This window comes from Morchella sextelata (genome assembly GCF_020137385.1).
Source record: "Morchella sextelata strain SCLS chromosome Unknown scls_8, whole genome shotgun sequence".
Lineage (NCBI taxonomy): Eukaryota > Fungi > Ascomycota > Pezizomycetes > Pezizales > Morchellaceae > Morchella > Morchella sextelata.
The window spans coordinates 1,941,663-1,958,915 of record NW_025408623.1 but is presented as its reverse complement, the minus strand read 5'-3'; the positions used below and the strand labels follow the sequence as shown (position 1 = coordinate 1,958,915).

At 50.2% G+C, this 17,253-nt stretch overlaps 2 protein-coding genes across 2 annotated transcripts; one reads left to right on the top strand and one right to left on the bottom strand.

Moving 5' to 3' along the window:
* Positions 1-1,289: 1,289 nt before the first annotated feature.
* On the top strand, positions 1,290-1,916 carry H6S33_012700 (uncharacterized protein; the record flags this gene model as incomplete). The annotated part of the gene is made up of 1 exon (XM_044844079.1): positions 1,290-1,916. One exon carries the CDS (start codon positions 1,290-1,292, stop codon positions 1,914-1,916), a length of 627 nt encoding a protein of 208 aa, XP_044695349.1.
* A 3,409-nt stretch (positions 1,917-5,325) lies between these two features.
* On the bottom strand, positions 5,326-5,577 carry H6S33_012699 (uncharacterized protein; the record flags this gene model as incomplete). The annotated part of the gene is made up of 1 exon (XM_044844078.1): positions 5,326-5,577. One exon carries the CDS (start codon positions 5,575-5,577, stop codon positions 5,326-5,328), a length of 252 nt encoding a protein of 83 aa, XP_044695348.1.
* Between the last annotated feature and the right edge of the window lie 11,676 nt (positions 5,578-17,253).

Below are 17,253 nucleotides of genomic sequence, written 5' to 3'. Positions count from 1 at the left end.
CCCATATCAAACCCCCGGAAATGCGAGAGACAAGTGGAATCAAAACAAACTACTACGCGACCACCTGTTGGAAGAATGGAATACACAACCAATACCGGACTACCATCATCGGGGGGATTTCCGCCCCCCTTCCAAGATTGCGAAACTCACCCTAACGGAAGCGAAAAAAGTTTTTCGAATCCGGTGCCAAACTACCCGAATCGATAAACACGCGGTATATACAGACCCCGAACCATGCCAGTGTGGTATGGAAAACTCAGCGAAACACACACTTATGGAATGCCCAGCGTGGGCTCGAATCCGCGCCCCTCTGATAGAAAAGATCCCCGGAGCGATGACCTGGGAAAACTGGATGTTTACAAACTTGAAAACGGACCTTATCTTACAATTTGCAAAAAACTCTCAACTCTCGAAGTGGTACGAGTCGGCGGAAGCGGAGGCGGACCTAGAAGAGGGGATGGAAGAAAATGATTAGGGATGGGATTAGGAAAGGGTGGTTTCCTTTGTACCTTTTTAATTTTGGTTTTACTTCGTTTTGATGGATCCAGCGCCCGAGTTCGCTGAGATATGTTATTTCTCCTTGTCGTTGGGTTGTTTCTGGTTGAGGGTCGTTCCGGAATTTCCTTATTCCTGTTGATGTTCGTTCGTGTTCGCTTTTGTTCGTGTTTGTTTGTTTGTGTTTGTTGTTTTCTTTCCTTTCGTTCTTTTGTTCGGTTCGTGTTTTAGGCGGTCGGGTCGGCGTGCGATAAGTCTTGTACTTCAAAGCAATATAAGTTTCTTCTTGTTCTTCTGTACTTTACAGTCACGAATACTATTTGGTTCGCGCTACGTCATAGGGTTTACCCGGTATACTAGACCAGGTACAACCATCCATAGTCCATAGTCCACAGTCCCCGTTCTTGCCTTAGGTGTACCCTTCGGCCCCACAGTCCATAGTCCACGAACCTCCTACGTCCACGTCTTCGCCTCGGTTGTATTCCTTGGCTTCATAGTTCCTACGCCCATAGTCCCCGTTACAATGCTCCAATACAGACCTCTATTACCCGCTTCGTATCGTGCAGTATACTCGCTACTCGTTCCCTTGAGAGTACGTTGCATCGTCATCCGCACTGTATGACATGTCCATACCTGATACACCCACATGAGTTTCAGCCAACGATATAGAAGAATTCAAGCGGCAGTATGAGATCGACACTGTTGATTTATCCAACCACACTGCCGTTCTTGTACAATGTATCCATCACGAGAGGGATACCGCTCGCACACAACTCGCCACTGCCCATGAAACCATGGAGAATTCCAAAGAGCAGGTGATACAGCTCAACCTCAACCTCATTGTTGCTCGTGGCCCCCCCGTCCCTACAATCCCTGTCCCCGTTGTCGCTGCTCCCCCAACTATTACTGTCCCTGCCTTCAGGTCCGAAAAGTTCTCAGTCCCTGAACAATTCGACGGCACACGTAGCAAGCTCCTTGAATTCACCACCCAACTCCGAATGAAACTTGAGGTCAACCACGATCGATTCCGAAACGATGCAGCAAAAGTTATCTATTCCGTCAGCCACTTGGAAGAAAGCGCCCTTGATCAGGTCGTTCCACTCGTTAACGCTAACCTTGCCGCCCCCTTCTCCTCCATCACTGCCTTCGTTGCCAACCTGGAAGCCTTATTTGGAGACCCAGATCCCCGGGGTACCGCCCTTCACCAACTCGTCACCCTGAAGCAAGGCAAAGTGGACTTCGCCACATATTACTCACAGTTCCTCCGGATTGTAGCCAACCTAGACTACAACGAAAAAGCCAAGATCGATGCCCTGACCGAAGGACTGTCGGAAGATCTGAAGGATGCCATGACATACCGGACAGACAGGCCTGATACGGTAGAGGCATACGCGACCATGTTAATGACAATCGACAACTAGGTTCGGGGCCGTAAAGCGGAACAACGGGCCACCTGTAATACGATGGGACAACTTACCGCCCCCACCGCTGTCACACGCCCATCTTATACCGCCGGAGGCCTCGCCCCAATAGACCTCTCCACCCTCCAAGTCTGCCCCTCTCAATGCCCTGCCACCGAACAATGATACACCTTTGTCAATGGACAACGTAAAACCTCTGCCACCGAAAAACAATGGTGAAGGGACAACAATCTTTGTATGTACTGCGCCAACCCTGGCCATGTCTTCGCCAACTGCCCCTCTGCCAATCGCCCGCATGATAATCAACCGGTTATGAGGGGCGCCCTCCTCGTACCCGCTGATACTGTCGCCGATCCCGCTGACCCACGTGTAATGTGGGTCTAACGGCAAAGAACTATGATGCCAAGGAATACAACCGAAGCAAGAGGGTAGTAGAGGATGTTCATGACTATGGACTATGTGGCGGCTCTGTTTAATCTGACAACCAAACTGAACCCTATGACGTAGCGTAGAACAAGAATAATATTCGTGGAGTAGAGTACAGAAGAAGAAGAAGAAACTTATATTGCTTTGAAGTACAAGACTTATCGCACGCCGAACCAACCGCCTAAAACACGAACCGAACCAAAAAAGAAAAAAGAAAAAGAAAAAGAAAAACAACAAGCATGAACAAACAAGAACAAGGCGAACACAAACGAACATAAATAGAATAAGGAAATTCAGGAACATTACTCAACCAGAAAACCCAACGACAAGGAGAAATAACATATCTCAGCGGACTCAAGCGCTGGATCCATCAAAACAAGAAGTAAAAGCAAAGTTTAAAGGTAAGAGGAAACTGCCCTTCCTACTCCCGTCCCTAATCATTTTCTTCCATCCCCTCTTCCAGGTCCGCCTCCGCCTCCGCCGACTCGTACCATTTCGAGAGTTGAGATTTTTTTGCAAATTGTAAGATGAGGTCCGTTCTCAAGTTTGTAAACATCCAGTTTTCCCAGGTCATCGCTCTGGGGATCTTCTCTATCAGAGGGACGCGGATTCGAGCGCACGCTGGGCAATCCATAAGTGTATGTTTCGCTGAGTTTTCCATGCCACACTGGCATGGTTCGGGGTTTGTATGTACTGCGTGTTTGTCGATTCGGGTAGTTTGGCACCGGATTCGAAAAACTTTTTTCGCTTCCGTTAGGGTGAGTTTCGCAATCTTGGAAGGGGGGCGGAAATCCCCCCGATGATGGTAGTCCGGTATTGGTTGTGTATTCTATTCTTCCAACAGGTGGTCGCGTAGTAGTTTGTTTTGATTCCACTTATCTCTCGCATTTCCGGGGGTTTGGTATGGGAGTAGGAGGGATGCGATTCGGTGTAAGCCTGTTCCTTTGATATTTGCTTCTCTGTATGGGAGGAGCTCGATCAGGGATTTGTTGTTGGGGTGGGTTGCATCGGTGCAGAGTATTCTGGTTCCGTACTTCCTTGAGCGATATGTGAGGAGATGTTCTAGGGGGGGTAAGCCTGCTTCTCGAAGGAGTTTAGCTCTCTTGGTCCATCGTGGTAGGCCGGTGATGACCCGGGCCGCTTCATTTTATAGTGGTTTGAGGGATCTTATAATGTGGTCTGCGCCAGTCCACCAAGCCTTGGACCCATATAACAGACTTGGAAGGAAGCCTTGTGTTATGATGTGATGGATCGTTTTAACCGTTATGCCTGGCAGGCGGGCGGTGTTTCGAATCTGGTGGAGGGCTTTAAGGCCTTTTGCAATCGCTGCTTCGATGTGGGGCCGGAAGGAGAGGGTCGGATCTATTCAGACTCCTACATATTTCAGCCTCCCCTTGTGGTATATATTGATGTTGTTAACTTTGACTGGAAGTCGTGGTTGTTGTGTGGATGATGTGGTGGGCCGGAAGAAGATCAGATCGGATTTATCCGGGTCGTATTTAATTTGGAGTGGCTCAGCTTTAATTAGTCTTTCTCTCATTCGTTCCTCCATTCTCTTGATTGTGAAGCCTGGTGTTTTGGATATTTGCACCAGCGCATCGTCATCGATGTAAGTTGTGTCCATCTCTTTTAGGCTGCTAGTTGGGTCCAGGATTATTCCGGCATAGATCATGAATAGTACCAGGGACATGGGGCTACCTTGCGGCACTCCAGAGTCAAAGGGCTGTGGTTCCTCTAGCTCGTGGTTAAATTGGAACTGTAGTTTTCTGCCGGTGTTGAATTCCTTGCACCATTCTGTCAGGTAGGAGGGGAATTTTTGTTGGTGCATGATTTCCGCGAGGAGTAGGTGGTCGACACAATTAAATGCTCCTTGGATATCGTTGGTTAGGATCGCTGGTCTGTCTCGCCGGGCGATTCCGGTACTCTTTTTCAGTAGTAGGTTTTGTTGTATTGGTGTTAAGGTTTTCAGGAGGGCGTCGATTGCCGAGATGGTTGGTCTTCCTCCAAATTGATTCGCTGAGAGTGTGCCTAGGATTTCTCCAGCGGTGCAGAGTCTTTGGGCCACTATCTTCTCCAGGATTTTGCTGAAACATTGTAGAAGGGAAATGGGCCGGTAGGCTTTTACTTCATGATAGTTTGCTTTACCGGGTTTCGGGATCGGGATACACTTAGCTATTTTCCATTCCGCTGGATGTACACCGTGCCGGAGCATGGCAGAGAACATGTCTTGAATTAGAGTTGTGTTTGCTCTGACTATTGCTTTAATAAAGGTGTAGGGGATACCATCCGGGCCGGTCGCTGAGTGCGCTGGACAAGAGTCGATTGCTTTGTTAAGTTCTTCGGGGGTGACTATGTCGAAGGTGTTGCTAAGGTCAAAAGAGGGGGGTCTAATGTTTAGGGGGGGATGGTCGGGGGACGTCCGTTTCGAGGGGAAAAGTTGGGCTCTTAGAGCTTGACACTTCCCCGCAAACGTTTCTTCACCTTGTATGGTTGGTATGATTGTGTCTCTTCTCCTTCCTGCGTTTAGGATTCTCCAGACTTCACTACCTTTCGCTTCGTTCATTGTCTTTTCCCGCTGGTCCGCTTTTGCTTTCCGGATCATGACTGTCCATTCTCTGCAGGCCTTCCGGTGTTCCTCCACGTGATTGGGTTTCCTCGTGTTTCTCGCCTTCCTTTCTGCTGCGTTTACCCTTGCCTTCATTTGTTTCATTTCATCTGACCACCAGGAGTTGGCTCTTACCCCCTCCTTCGAGAGTGGGGTTACTATGTTGACTGTTGACCTGACCAGTTCTAGGAAGAAATCGAGAGTTTTTTCCATATGTTCCTTGGTTTCCCATGCCTCTGCAGGGATGGAAATGTTTGACATTTGGTTCTCCAATAGCTTCCAGTCTGTTTGTCGCCACATTCGTCTTGGTACAAAAGGTGGTTTTTCCAAGTTTAAGTGAACGGAGGTTCTCCCGTGGTCTGAGCCCGCTCCGTAGGGTTAAGTGCTCCATCGTAGGTTGTGGTCAAGTGTTGGGCCTTTTACAAATGTAAGGTCGATGATTGTAGGCCTTTTCCCTCTGTCTCTGGAGAAATGCGTAAAGATGCCTGCTTCGTTTAGGAGGGTCAGTTTCTGTCGGGTTATCCATCGTTTTAGCCGTGCACCATTAACGCGGTCTGCTCGAATATTATTTCTGTATTCATGTGAATTTACTCCGTACCACATTTGATGGTAGCAGTTGAAGTCTCCCATTACTAGGCAATTGTCAAGGGTTTGGATTGTACTTGCTACTTGGACGAAGGGGCCACTTCAGCCTGGGGAGTATATGTTTAGGATTTGGGTTTTCTTGTTCTGGATTTCTACCGTAATCGATACTATAAAATTATCGTATGTATCGTGGTGTTTTGGTTTGAGGTTGGCATGTTTGCGGACGTATGTTGCACATTTTGTGTTGGTGTTGCTGGCTGTGAAAATATAAAAGAGATTTGATTCTGGTGGGTATCCCTCTGCTGAGGTCCATGGTTCTTGTAATAATAGAAAATAAATACTAGAGCCTGTTTCCGCTTCTTCTACCGCCACCTTGGTAATAAGTTCACTCCGTGCACAATTGAGTTGGTGTGTGAGCGCGGTGGTTCGGGGCCTAGGCATTATTTGTCATGTGTTGGTGGTCTTCGGGAACGGGTGTGGCTCCGACCGGGGCGGTGGCTGGTCCTTGGACTATTGGAAGCAATTCTTGGACGGGTGCGGCCGGTGGATCCTGAGCGGGTGGGGCATTTTCCTTCCCTTTGTTGAGGAATCGGCGTTTGGCCCTCTCGGGGCATGCTAGGTCGGAGGCCTTATGAGCTCCTTTACAGTTCAGGCATCTGATTGGGGTGTGGGTGCATCTATATCCTTCCTGGCATTCATTGCATGGATGGAAACTGGTGAGGTGATCTGCGGCGCAGTGGCCGTATTTCCCATTGTTCTTACATTTCTCCTGGCGGTGGCTGTATTCGAGGCACTTCGCACACTGGGTATCCGGGAAGGTTGGGAGGAAGGCCTCGATATGGCAGCTCCAGTTAAAGAGAGATAGGAATTTAACTCCTAGGGTTTCCATGGTAACTTGTCCTGGCAGCGCGATGACCATTGATGAGTGGGTTTTTTCCATTCGAGTCTCTGCTCTGGAGATCCAGCGGGGAACCTGGGCAAGTTGGAATTCCTCTCCATAGTTGCTTCTGATTTCGGATGCTACCAATTGTCCTGCCTCGATACCCTCCCCGATCGTTGTGGAGATTCCGTGGAGAAGGAACTTTGACCATTTAGAGTTTGGGCGGATGTTGACGACCGGTACCTGTAGGGTGAGGAGGGCCTCCTCAATTTCTTTGGCATATTCTATTGCCTTTACTGCTGGGGTGATGAATTTTGTTTCCAAAATGAAGTTGTCCTTGGGTGTTCTTCTTGCTGAGATTAAGTGGCAGGATTGATCCTGGATCCTTGCATTGACTAGGGACCTGATCTCGGAGGGGTTGACATCGGATGGGGCTGTGGTTTCAACAATGATCTCTCTGTTGATCTTGGTGTATTCTGGTTTGAAGAGGGGGTCCACTTTTGGCTCTGCAGGCTTCTTTCTTCTTTCGACAACCTGGAATTTTCCTTGGGCAGGGCCAGCTGCCGATGCCACGGTGGCCCAGGTGCCTGCTTTCCATCCACGGGGTGGGGCTGGTGGTGGTGCTTGGCGGAGTGCAGGTTGAGGGGCCTGAGGGGCTGCCTGAGGCGCTGCTGATTGGGGAGCCGCTGGGGGGGCTGCTCTCTGTCTTTGTTGCGGTTGCGGTTGTTGTGGTTGTTGTTGCTATTGCTGCGGTTGGGGTTTGTCGAAGAGGGCATGGATCGCCGAGTCATATTGGTGATCATCATTGTCTGAGCCTCGATTTGGTGTTTCAATGTTTCCACTGTTCTCCGGAGTGTAATCGATTGCTCTTCGAGGACCTCAATCCTGTCTGAGGGTGGGCAGATCCGGCTGGTTGCGTGTCTAATGGCCCAGGTAATATAGTTCAGGTCCGTCTGGGTGTGAGTAGTATGGGAGACAGTGCTCGGATAGAGGTAGTCAATTCTCGGTTGGTAGGGGTCGTTGTAGTCGGATTCTGTTGCAAAGGTCGAGGAAAATTCCTGTTCCTGAGCTCCGGATGGGGTTGGGTCGGGATCCTGAGTGTTCCTGTTATGTGGGGGGGCTGTCCCTTGTGGGGAAGACTGGGTAAAAAAGGACTGGAGTGAAGCTTGCTGCGACATGACTGAGTGTCCGGTTCTTCTCGCGGCGTAGAGTGATGTTTCAGATAGGTTTCTTTTCCTTCCTTTCGGGAGGTCAAGGCTGGAGAATTCTTCGCTAGAAGCCAGTTTTCGTGGTGTTTCTTTCTCTTGGAACAACAAAACGCGACCGTATGATCGGGGACGAAGTGGCTCAGCCTGGTATGGTATACCAGGGTAAACCAAGGGTAGCAAAATAAAGTGTTTTTAAAGCGAGGTTTGTTATCAGGGAGGTCTTTGCGAGCTTTAGCGAGCAAGTAGAATACAGAGAGAGAGAGAGAGAGAAACTTATATTGCATAGAAGCGGAAGCTTATCGCAGACCTAACTACCCGACTACAACCTCCACCGACTAACCCGAAAGCAAAAACGAAGTACAAAAACTAACTACCGCAGCTACAAGAACCGCGTACATAATAAAACAAAAACAGCGCACGAAGAGGGCGCGAATAACAAGTGGTACAGGTAAGCAGAATCTAAGCGACAACAAAGAAACCTCCCCGTAGTAAAAGTAAGAACCCCAAACTTCTCCGTCAACTGCATTAGCGAGCACAATCCTAAACGTAGTGTTCAATCGAAACGATATCATTACCAACGTTCCCGGTGTCATATCTGTGGACGAACCTTAACAGGACTGGGAAACCACGCGCACGAATGCAGGAGAGGCCAACCGCAACAGCGTCAGGTGTGAAAACGAGGGGGGGTGGGTCGAGTGTGGGTTCTCGGGCTTCTGGTTGTCAGTCAGCGAGGAATTGAGGAGTGGTGACCGGTTGGTCAAGTAAGGAGTGGGTGGGGTCGTCGGTCCCTGGAGCAACGGCTAAAGACTGTGCCCGAGTCGTGTTTGAAGTGGTGTCCTCTGGAGGGGACATGCAAAAAGGGGTTGAGCCGAAGGCTCAGTATGTATGGGGGTCGCAATCGAAAGTGCCGACCGTGTTGTGTTGAGGGTGGTCTCGGAGACCGGTTGGGTTGGGGTGAGGGGAGCGGGCCGCCTCGGGTAAAAGTGGGTGGCCTGGTTAAGGCCGATAAAGAGGGGTAAGGTCACGGGACCTCGGGTAAAAATTTGACGGTAGTTTCGCGACCGAGAGGTCGCTAACTTCGCGGGCTGTCGAGCGCTTTGGCAGTAGGTTCTCGCTGACTGGAGATTACTGACAGTGTGCGTACCCGACGTGTGGGATCACTCGTGCGATGAGTGAAAGTAAGGAGGGGCGAAGGCGGCTTTCGAGAGTAGCCGCTGGTTTGGCGAGGGGTGAACGGTGGACGCATCCCGTGAGGGCACCAAACGAGCAAAGAATGGGGGTGTCGAGCGAGGGAAGTTCAGGGACCGAAGCAATTCGAGAATCAGTATAACTCCATCTCGGGGGGAAGAAATCCTACCGCGAGCCAGAGGCGAGCGGGTAGAATACAGAGAGAGAGAGAGAGAATCTTATATTGCATAGAAGCCGAAGCTTATCGCACACCTAACTACCCGACTACAACCTCCACCGACTAACCCGAAAGCAAAAACGAAGTACAAAAACTAACTACCGCAGCTACAAGAACCGCGTACATAATAAAACAAAAACAGCGCACGAAGAGGGCGCGAATAACAAGTGGTACAGGTAAGCAGAATCTAAGCGACAACAAAGAAACCTGCCCGTAGTAAGAATAAAACCCCAAACTTCTCCGTCAACTACATTAGCGAGCACAATCCTATACGTAGTGTTCAATCGAAACGATATCATTACCAACGTTCCCGGTGTCATATCTGTGGACGAACCTTAACAGGACTGGGAAACCACGCGCACGAAGGCAGGAGAGGCCAACCGCAACAGTGTCAGGTGTGAAAGCGAGGGGGGGTGGGTCGAGTGTGGGTCCTCGGGCTTCTGGTTGTCAGGCAGCGAGGAATTGAGGAGTGGTGACCAGTTCGTCAAGTAAGGAGTGGGTGGGGTCGTCGGTCCCTGGAGCAACGGCTAAAGACTGTGCCCGAGTCGTGTTTGAAGTGGAGTCCTCTGGAGGGGACATGCAAAAAGTGGTTGAGCCGAAGGCTCAGTATGTATGGGGGTCGCAATCGAAAGTGCCGACCGTATTGTGTTGAGGGGTGGTCTCGGAGACCGGTTGGGTTGGGGTGAGGGGAGCGGGCCGCCTCGGTTAAAAAAGGGTTGCCTGGTTAAGGCCGATAAAGAGGGGTAAGGTCACGGGACCTCGGGTAAAAAATTTGACGATAGTTTCGCGACCGAGAGGTCGCTAACTTCGCGGGCTGTCGAGCGCTTTGGCAGTAGGTTCTCGCTGACTGGAGATTACTGACAGTGTGCGTACCCGACGTGTGGGATCACTCGTGCGATGAGTGAAAATAGGGAGGGGCGAAGACGGCTTTCGAGAGTAGCCGCTGGTTTGGCGAGGGGTGAACGGTGGACGCGTCCCGTGAGGGCACCGAACGAACAAAGAATGGGGGGTGTCGAGCGAGGGAAGTTCAGGGACCGAAGCAATTCGAGAATCAGTATAACTCCATCTCGGGGGGAGGAAATCCTACCGCGAGCCAGAGGCGAGCGAGTAGAATACAGAAGAAGAAGAAGAAACTTATATTGCTTTGAAGTACAAGACTTATCGCACGCCGACCCGACCGCCTAAACACGAACCGAACAAAAAGAACAAAAGGAAAAAACAACAAACACAAACGAACAAACAAGAACAGAAATAAACACAAACGAACACAAACAGGAGTAAGGAAATTCCAGAACGACACTTAACCAGGAACCATCCAACGACAAGGAGAAATAACATATCTCAACGAACTCGGGCGCTGGATCCATCAAGATAAAATAAAAACCAAAATTAAAAGGTAAAAGGAAACCACCCTTCCTAATCCCGTCCCTACTCAATTTCTTCCATCCCCTCTTCTAGGTCCACCTCCGCTTCCGCCGACTCGTACCACTTCGAGAGTTGAGAATTTTTCGCAAATTGTAGGATAAGGTCCGTTTTCAAGTTTGTAAACATCCAGTTTTCCCAGGTCATCGCTCCGGGGATCTTTTCTCTCAGAGGGGCGCGGATTCGAGCCCACGCTGGGCATTCCATAAGTATGTGTTTCGCTGAGTTTTCCATACCACACTGGCATGGTTCGGGGTCTGTGTATACCGCGTGTTTATCGATTCGGGTGGTTTGACACCGGATTCGAAAAACTTTTTTCGCTTCCGTTAGGGTGAGTTTCGCAATCTTGGACGGGGGGCGGAATTCCCCCCGGTGATGGTAGTCCGGTATCGGTTGTATATTCCATTCTTCCAAGAGGTGGTCGCGTAGTAGTTTATTTTGATTCCACTTGTCTCTCGCATTTCCGGGGGTTTGATATGGGAGTAGGAGGGAGGCGATTCGGTGTAGGCCTGTCCCTTTGATGTTTGCTTCTCCGTATGGGAGGAGCTCGATCAGGGATTCATTGTTGGGGTGGGTTGCCTCGGTGCAGAGTATTCTGGTTCCGTACTTTCTTGAGCGATATGTTAGGAGGTGTTCTAGGGGGGGTAGTCCTGCTTCTCGAAGGAGTTTAGCTCTCTTGGTCCATCGAGGTAAGCCCGTGATGATCCGGGCGGCTTCATTGTATAGTGGTTCGAGCGATCTAATGATGTGGTCTGCTCCAGTCCACCAAGCCTCGGATCCGTAGAGTAGACTTGGAAGGAAGCCTTGTGTTATAAGGTGATGAACTGTTTTGACTGTTGTCCCTGGCAGGCGGGCGGTGTTCCGGATTTGGTGGAGGGCTTTTAGGCCTTTTGCGATTGCTGCTTCGATGTGGGGCCGGAAGGAGAGGGTCGGATCTATCCAGACTCCTACGTATTTCAGCCTCTCCTTGGGGTATATATTGATGTTGTTAACTTTGACTGGAAGTCGTGGTTGTTGTGTGGATGATGTAGTGGGCCGGAAGAAGATCAGATCGGATTTATCCGGGTCGTATTTAATTTGGAGTGGCTCAGCTTTAATTAGTCTTTCTCTCATTCGTTCCTCCATTCTCTTGATTGTAAAGCCTGGTGTTTTGGATATTTGCACCAGCGCATCGTCATCAATGTAAGTTGTGTCCATCTCTTTTGGGCTGCTAGTTGGGTCCAGAATTACTCCGGCATAGATCATGAATAGTACTGGAGACATGGGGCTACCTTGCGGCACTCCGGAATCATAGGGCTGTGGTTCCTCTAGCTCATGGTTGAATTGGAACTGTAGTTTTCTGCCGGTGTTGAATTCCTTGCACCATTCTGTCAGATAGGTGGGGAATTTTTGTTGGTGCATGATTTCCGCGAGGAGTAGGTGATCAACACAGTTGAATGCTCCTTGGATGTCGTTGGTTAGGATCGCTGGTCTATCTCGCCGGGCGATTCCGGTACTGTTTTTCAGTAGTAGGTTTTGTTGTATTGGTGTCAAGGTTCTCAGGAGGGCATCGATTGCCGAAATGGTTGGTCTTCCTCCGAATTGGTTTGCTGAGAATGTGCCTAGGATTTCTCCAGCGGTGCAGAGTCTCTGGGCCACTATCTTCTCCAGGATTTTGCTGAAACATTGTAGAAGGGAAATAGGCCGGTAGGCTTTCGCTTCATGGTAGTTTGCTTTACCGGGTTTCGGGATCGGGATACACTTAGCTATTTTCCATTCCGCTGGGTGTACACCGTGCCGGAGCATGGCGGAGAACATGTCTTGGATTAGAGTTGTATTTGCTCTGACTATTGCTTTGATAAAGGTATAAGGGATGCCATCCGGGCCGGTTGCCGAGTGCACTGGACAGGAGTCGATTGCTTTATTAAGTTCTTCGGGGGTGACTATGTCGAAGGTGTTGCTAAGGTCAAAAGAGGGGGGTCTAATGTTCAGGGGGGGATGGTCGGGGGACGTCCGTTTCGAGGGGAAAAGTTGGGCTCTTAGAGCTTGACACTTCCCCGCAAACGTTTCTTCACCTTGTATGGTTGGTATGATTGTGTCTCGTCTCTTTCCTGCGCTTAGGATTCTCCAGACTTCACTACCTTTCGCCTCGTTCATCGTCTTTTCCCGCTGGTCCGCTTTTGCTTTCCGGATCATGACTGTCCATTCTCTGCAAGCCTTCCGGTGTTCCTCCACGTGATTTGATTTCCTTGTATTTCTCGCCTTCCTTTCTGCTGCGTTTACTCTTGCCTTCATCTGTTTCATCTCATCTGACCACCAGTAGTTGGCTCTTACCCCCTCCTTCGAGAGTGGGGTTACTATGCTGACTGTTGACCTTACCAGTTCTAGGAAGAAATCGACAGTTTGTTCCGTGTGTTCCTTGGTTTCCCATGCCTCTGCCGGGATGGAAATGTTTGACATGTGGTTCTCCAATAGCTTCCAGTCTGTTTGTCGCCACATTCGTCTTGGTACAAAGGGTGGTTTTTCCAGGTGTAAGTGGACGGAGGTTCTCCCGTGGTCTGAGCCCGCTCCATAGGGTTCAGTACTCCATCGTAGGTTGTGGTCGAGTGTTGGGCCTTTTACAAATGCAAGGTCGATGGTTGTGGGCCTTTTCCCTCTGTCTCTGGGGAAGTGCGTAAAGACGCCTGGTTCGTTCAGGAGGGTCAGTTTCTGTCGGGTTATCCATCGTTTTAACCGTGCGCCGTTGACGCGGTCTGCTCGAATGTTGTTTCTGTATTCATGTGAATTTACTCCGTACCACATTTGGTGGTGGCAGTTGAAGTCTCCCATTACTAGACAGTTATCAAGGGTTTGGATTATACTTGCTATTTGAGCGAAGGGGCCACTTCGGCCTGGGGAGTATATGTTTAGGATTTGTGTTTTTTTGGTTTGGATTTCTACCGTAATGGATACTATAAAGTTATCGTGTGTGTAGTGGTGTTTTGGTTTGAGATTGGCATGTTTGCGGACGTATGTTGCACATTTTGTATTGGTGTTGCTGGCCGTAAAAATATAAAAGAGATTTGATTCTGGTGGGTATCCCTCTGCTGAGGTCCATGGTTCTTGTAATAGTAGGAAATAAATACTCGAGTCTGTTTCTGCTTCTTCCACCGCCGCCTTGGTGATTAATTCGCTCCGGGCACAGTTAAGTTGGTGTGCGAGCGCGGTTGTTCGCAGCCTAGGCATTATTCGTCATGGATTGGTCGTCTTCGGGAACGGGTGTGGCTCCGACCGGGGCGGTGGCTGGAACTTGGATTATTGAAATTGGCTCTTGGGCGGGTGCGGCAGGTGGGTCGTTTTCCTTTCCTTTGTTAAGGAATCGGCGTTTAACTCTTTCAGGGCATGCTGGGTCGGAGGCCTTATGGATTCCTTTGCAGTTCAGACATCTGATTGGGGTGTGGGTGCATCTGTAGCCTCCCTGACATTGATTGCATGGGTGGAAGCTGGTGAGGTGATCCCCGGCACAGTGACCGCATCTCCCGCTGTTTTTACATTTCTCCTGGCGGTGACCGTATTCGAGGCACTTCGCGCACTGGGTGTCTGGGAAGGTTGGGAGGAAGGCCTCGATGTGGCAGCTTCGGTTAAAGAGGGATAGGAACTTAACTCCTAGTGTTTCCATTGTGATTTGTCCTGGGAGCGCGATGACCATTGACGAGTGTGTTTTCTCCGTTCGAGTCTCTGCTCTGGAGATCCAGCGGGGAACCTGGGCAAGTTGGAAGTTCTCTCCATAGTTGCTTCTGATTTCTGATGCTACCAATTGTCCCGCCTCAATGCCCTCCCCGACCGTTGTGGGGATCCCATGGAGGAGAAACTTTGACCATTTAGAGTTTGCGCGGATGGCAGCGACCGGTACCTGTAGGGTGAGGAGGGCCTCCTCAATTTCTTTGGCATATTCCATTGCCTTTGTTGCAGGGGTGACGAATTTTGTTTCCAGGATGAAGTTGTCCTTGGGTGTTCTTCTTGCTGAGATAAAGTGGCATGACTCGTCCTGGATTCTTGCATTGACGAGGGTCCTGATCTCGGAGGGGTTAACGTCAGATGGGGCAGTAGTTTCAACAATGATCTCCCTGTTGATTTTGGTGTATTCTGGTTTGAAGAGGGGGTCCGCTTTTGGCTTTGCGGACTTCTTTTTCCTCTCGATGACCTGGAAGTTTCCTTGGGCGGGACCGGGTGCCGAGGCCACGGCGGCCCAGGTGCCTGCCTTCCATCCACGGGGTGGGGCTTGTTGGGGGGGTGCGGGTAGGGGGGCCTGAGGAGCTGCTGTTTGGGGAAATGCCAATGCTAAGCGATAGTTCTGTAGCTTTTAAACTTGTAATATTGTAAACCGGATTCCGCTCGCTGAGTGACTGATGATGCCACTAAGACGAGGCGGAACCCTTCCCTATTTATACATATTGGAACCTATGCCAAGGCCCGCTTTCTAATACTAATGAGATAACGATAATAGAATAAGATAATCAACCCGAAGATAACCCCAATAGAAAAGCACCCCCGCATGGTTCCGTTCCTCCATTCTAATTCCGACACGTAACCATAAACCCCGCAATTGCCAGTAGCCGAGCTATATCATGCTATTGTCCTAGAGCTACTTCCCCAAGTAGAATGGCCTGCAGCCATAAGCCCCCCGCTTCTATTCCGTTCCGGGTGAGACACCCAATAGTAAGCGTGCCCTCACAACAGCCTAATACTAGTGTGGTTGCACCCGGTGCCCCCACACCCCTCGGTACCTTTCTATGCTTGTTCCCTCGTTACCCGACCGTACTCGCATCACAACCCATCACTCGTATTATCCTTGTTCCTTGACTTAGGAGCAGTGTTCGTGTTTCCTGTAACAGCTGCCTGTGGCGCTGCTTGGGGGACTGTTTGTGGGACCGCTGGAGGGGGCATTCTTTGTCCTTGCGGTCGTTGTGGTTTTTGCTGTTGTTGCTGTTGTTGCGGTTGCTGCTGTTGTGGTTGTTTATTGAGGAGCGCGTGGATCGCCGAGTGCATATTGGTGATCATGTTCGTCTGTGCCTCGATTTGGTGTCTCAGTGTATCCACTGTTCTCCGGAGTGTAGTTGTTTGCTCTTCGAGGATTTCAATCCTGTCGGAAGGTGGGCAGATCCGGCTGGTGGCATGTCTAATGGCCCAGGTAATGTAGTTCAAGTCCGTCTGGGTGTGAGTGTCCTGAGGGACAATGCTCGGGTAGAGATAGTCGATTCTCGGTTGGTATGGGTCGTTGTAGTCGGATTCTGTTGCAAAGGTCGAGGAAAATTCCTGTTCCTGAGCTCCGGATGGGGTTGGGTCGGGAACCTGGGTGTTCCTGTTTTGCGAGGGGGCTGTCCCTTGTTGGGAAGACTGAGTGAAAAAGGACTGGAGCGAAGCTTGCTGCGACATGATTGAATGTCCAGTTCTCCTGGCGGCGTAGGGTGACGTTTCGGAAAGGTTTCTTTTCCTTCCCTTTGGGAGGTCAAGGCTGGAGAATTCTTCGCTGGAAGCCAGTTTTCGTGGTGTTTCTTTCGCTCGGAGCAACAAAACGCGACCGTACGATCGGGGACGAAATGGCTCAACCTGGTATGGTATACCAGGGTAAACCGAAAGGAGTAAAATAAGATGTTTTTGAAGCGAGGTTTGTTATCAGGGAGTTCTTTGCGAGCCTTAGCGAGCAAGTAGAATACAGAGAGAGAGAGAGAATCTTATATTGCATAGAAGCCGAAGCTTATCGCACACCTAACTACCCGACTACAACCTCCACCGACTAACCCGAAAGCAAAAACGAAGTACAAAACTAACTACCGCAGCTACAAGAACCGCGTACATAATAAAACAAAACAGCGCACGAAGAGGGCGCGAATAACAAGTGGTACAGGTAAGCAGAATCCAAGCGACAACAAAGAAACCTCCCCGTAGTAAGAATAAAACCCCAAACTTCTCCGTCAACTACATTAGCGAGCACAATCCTATACGTAGTGTTCAATCGAAACGATATCATTACCAACGTTCCCGGTGTCATATCTGTGGACGAACCTTAACAGGACTGGGAAACCACGCGCACGAAGGCAGGAAAAGCCAACCGCAACAGCGTCAGGGGTGAAAGCGAGGGGGGTGGGTTGAGTATTGGTCCTCGAGCATCTGCTTTCAAACAGCGAGGAAGTAAAGAGTGGTGACCGGTAGGTCAAGTAAGAAGTGGGTGGGGTCGTCGGTCCCTGGAGCAACGGCTAAAGACTGTGCCCGAGTCGTGTTTGAAGTGGTGTCCTCTGGAGGGGACATGCAAAAAGGGTTGAGCCGGAGGCTCAGTATGTATGGGGGTCGCAATCGAAAGTGCCGACCGTATTGTGTTGAGGGTGGTCTCGGAGACCGGTTGGGTTGGGGTGAGGGGAGCGGGCCGCCTCGGGTAAAAAGGGGTTGCCTGGTTAAGGCCGATAAAGAGGGGTAAGGTCACGGGACCTCGGGTAAAAAATTTGACGATAGTTTCGCGACCGAGAGGTCGCTAACTTCGCGGGCTGTCGAGCGCTTTGGCAGTAGGTTCTCGCTGACTAGAGATTACCGACAGTGTGCGTACCCAACGTGTGGGATCACTCGTGCGATGAGTGAAAGTAAGGAGGGGCGAAGGCGGCTTTCGAGAGTAGCCGCTGGTTTGGCGAGGGGTGAACGGTGGACGCGACCCGTGAGGGCACCGAACGAACAAAGAATGGGGGGTGTCGAGCGAGGGAAGTTCAGGGACCGAAGCAATTCGAGAATCAGTATAACTCCATCTCGGGGGGAAGAAATCCTATCGCGAGCCAGAGGCGAGCGAGTAGAATACAGAG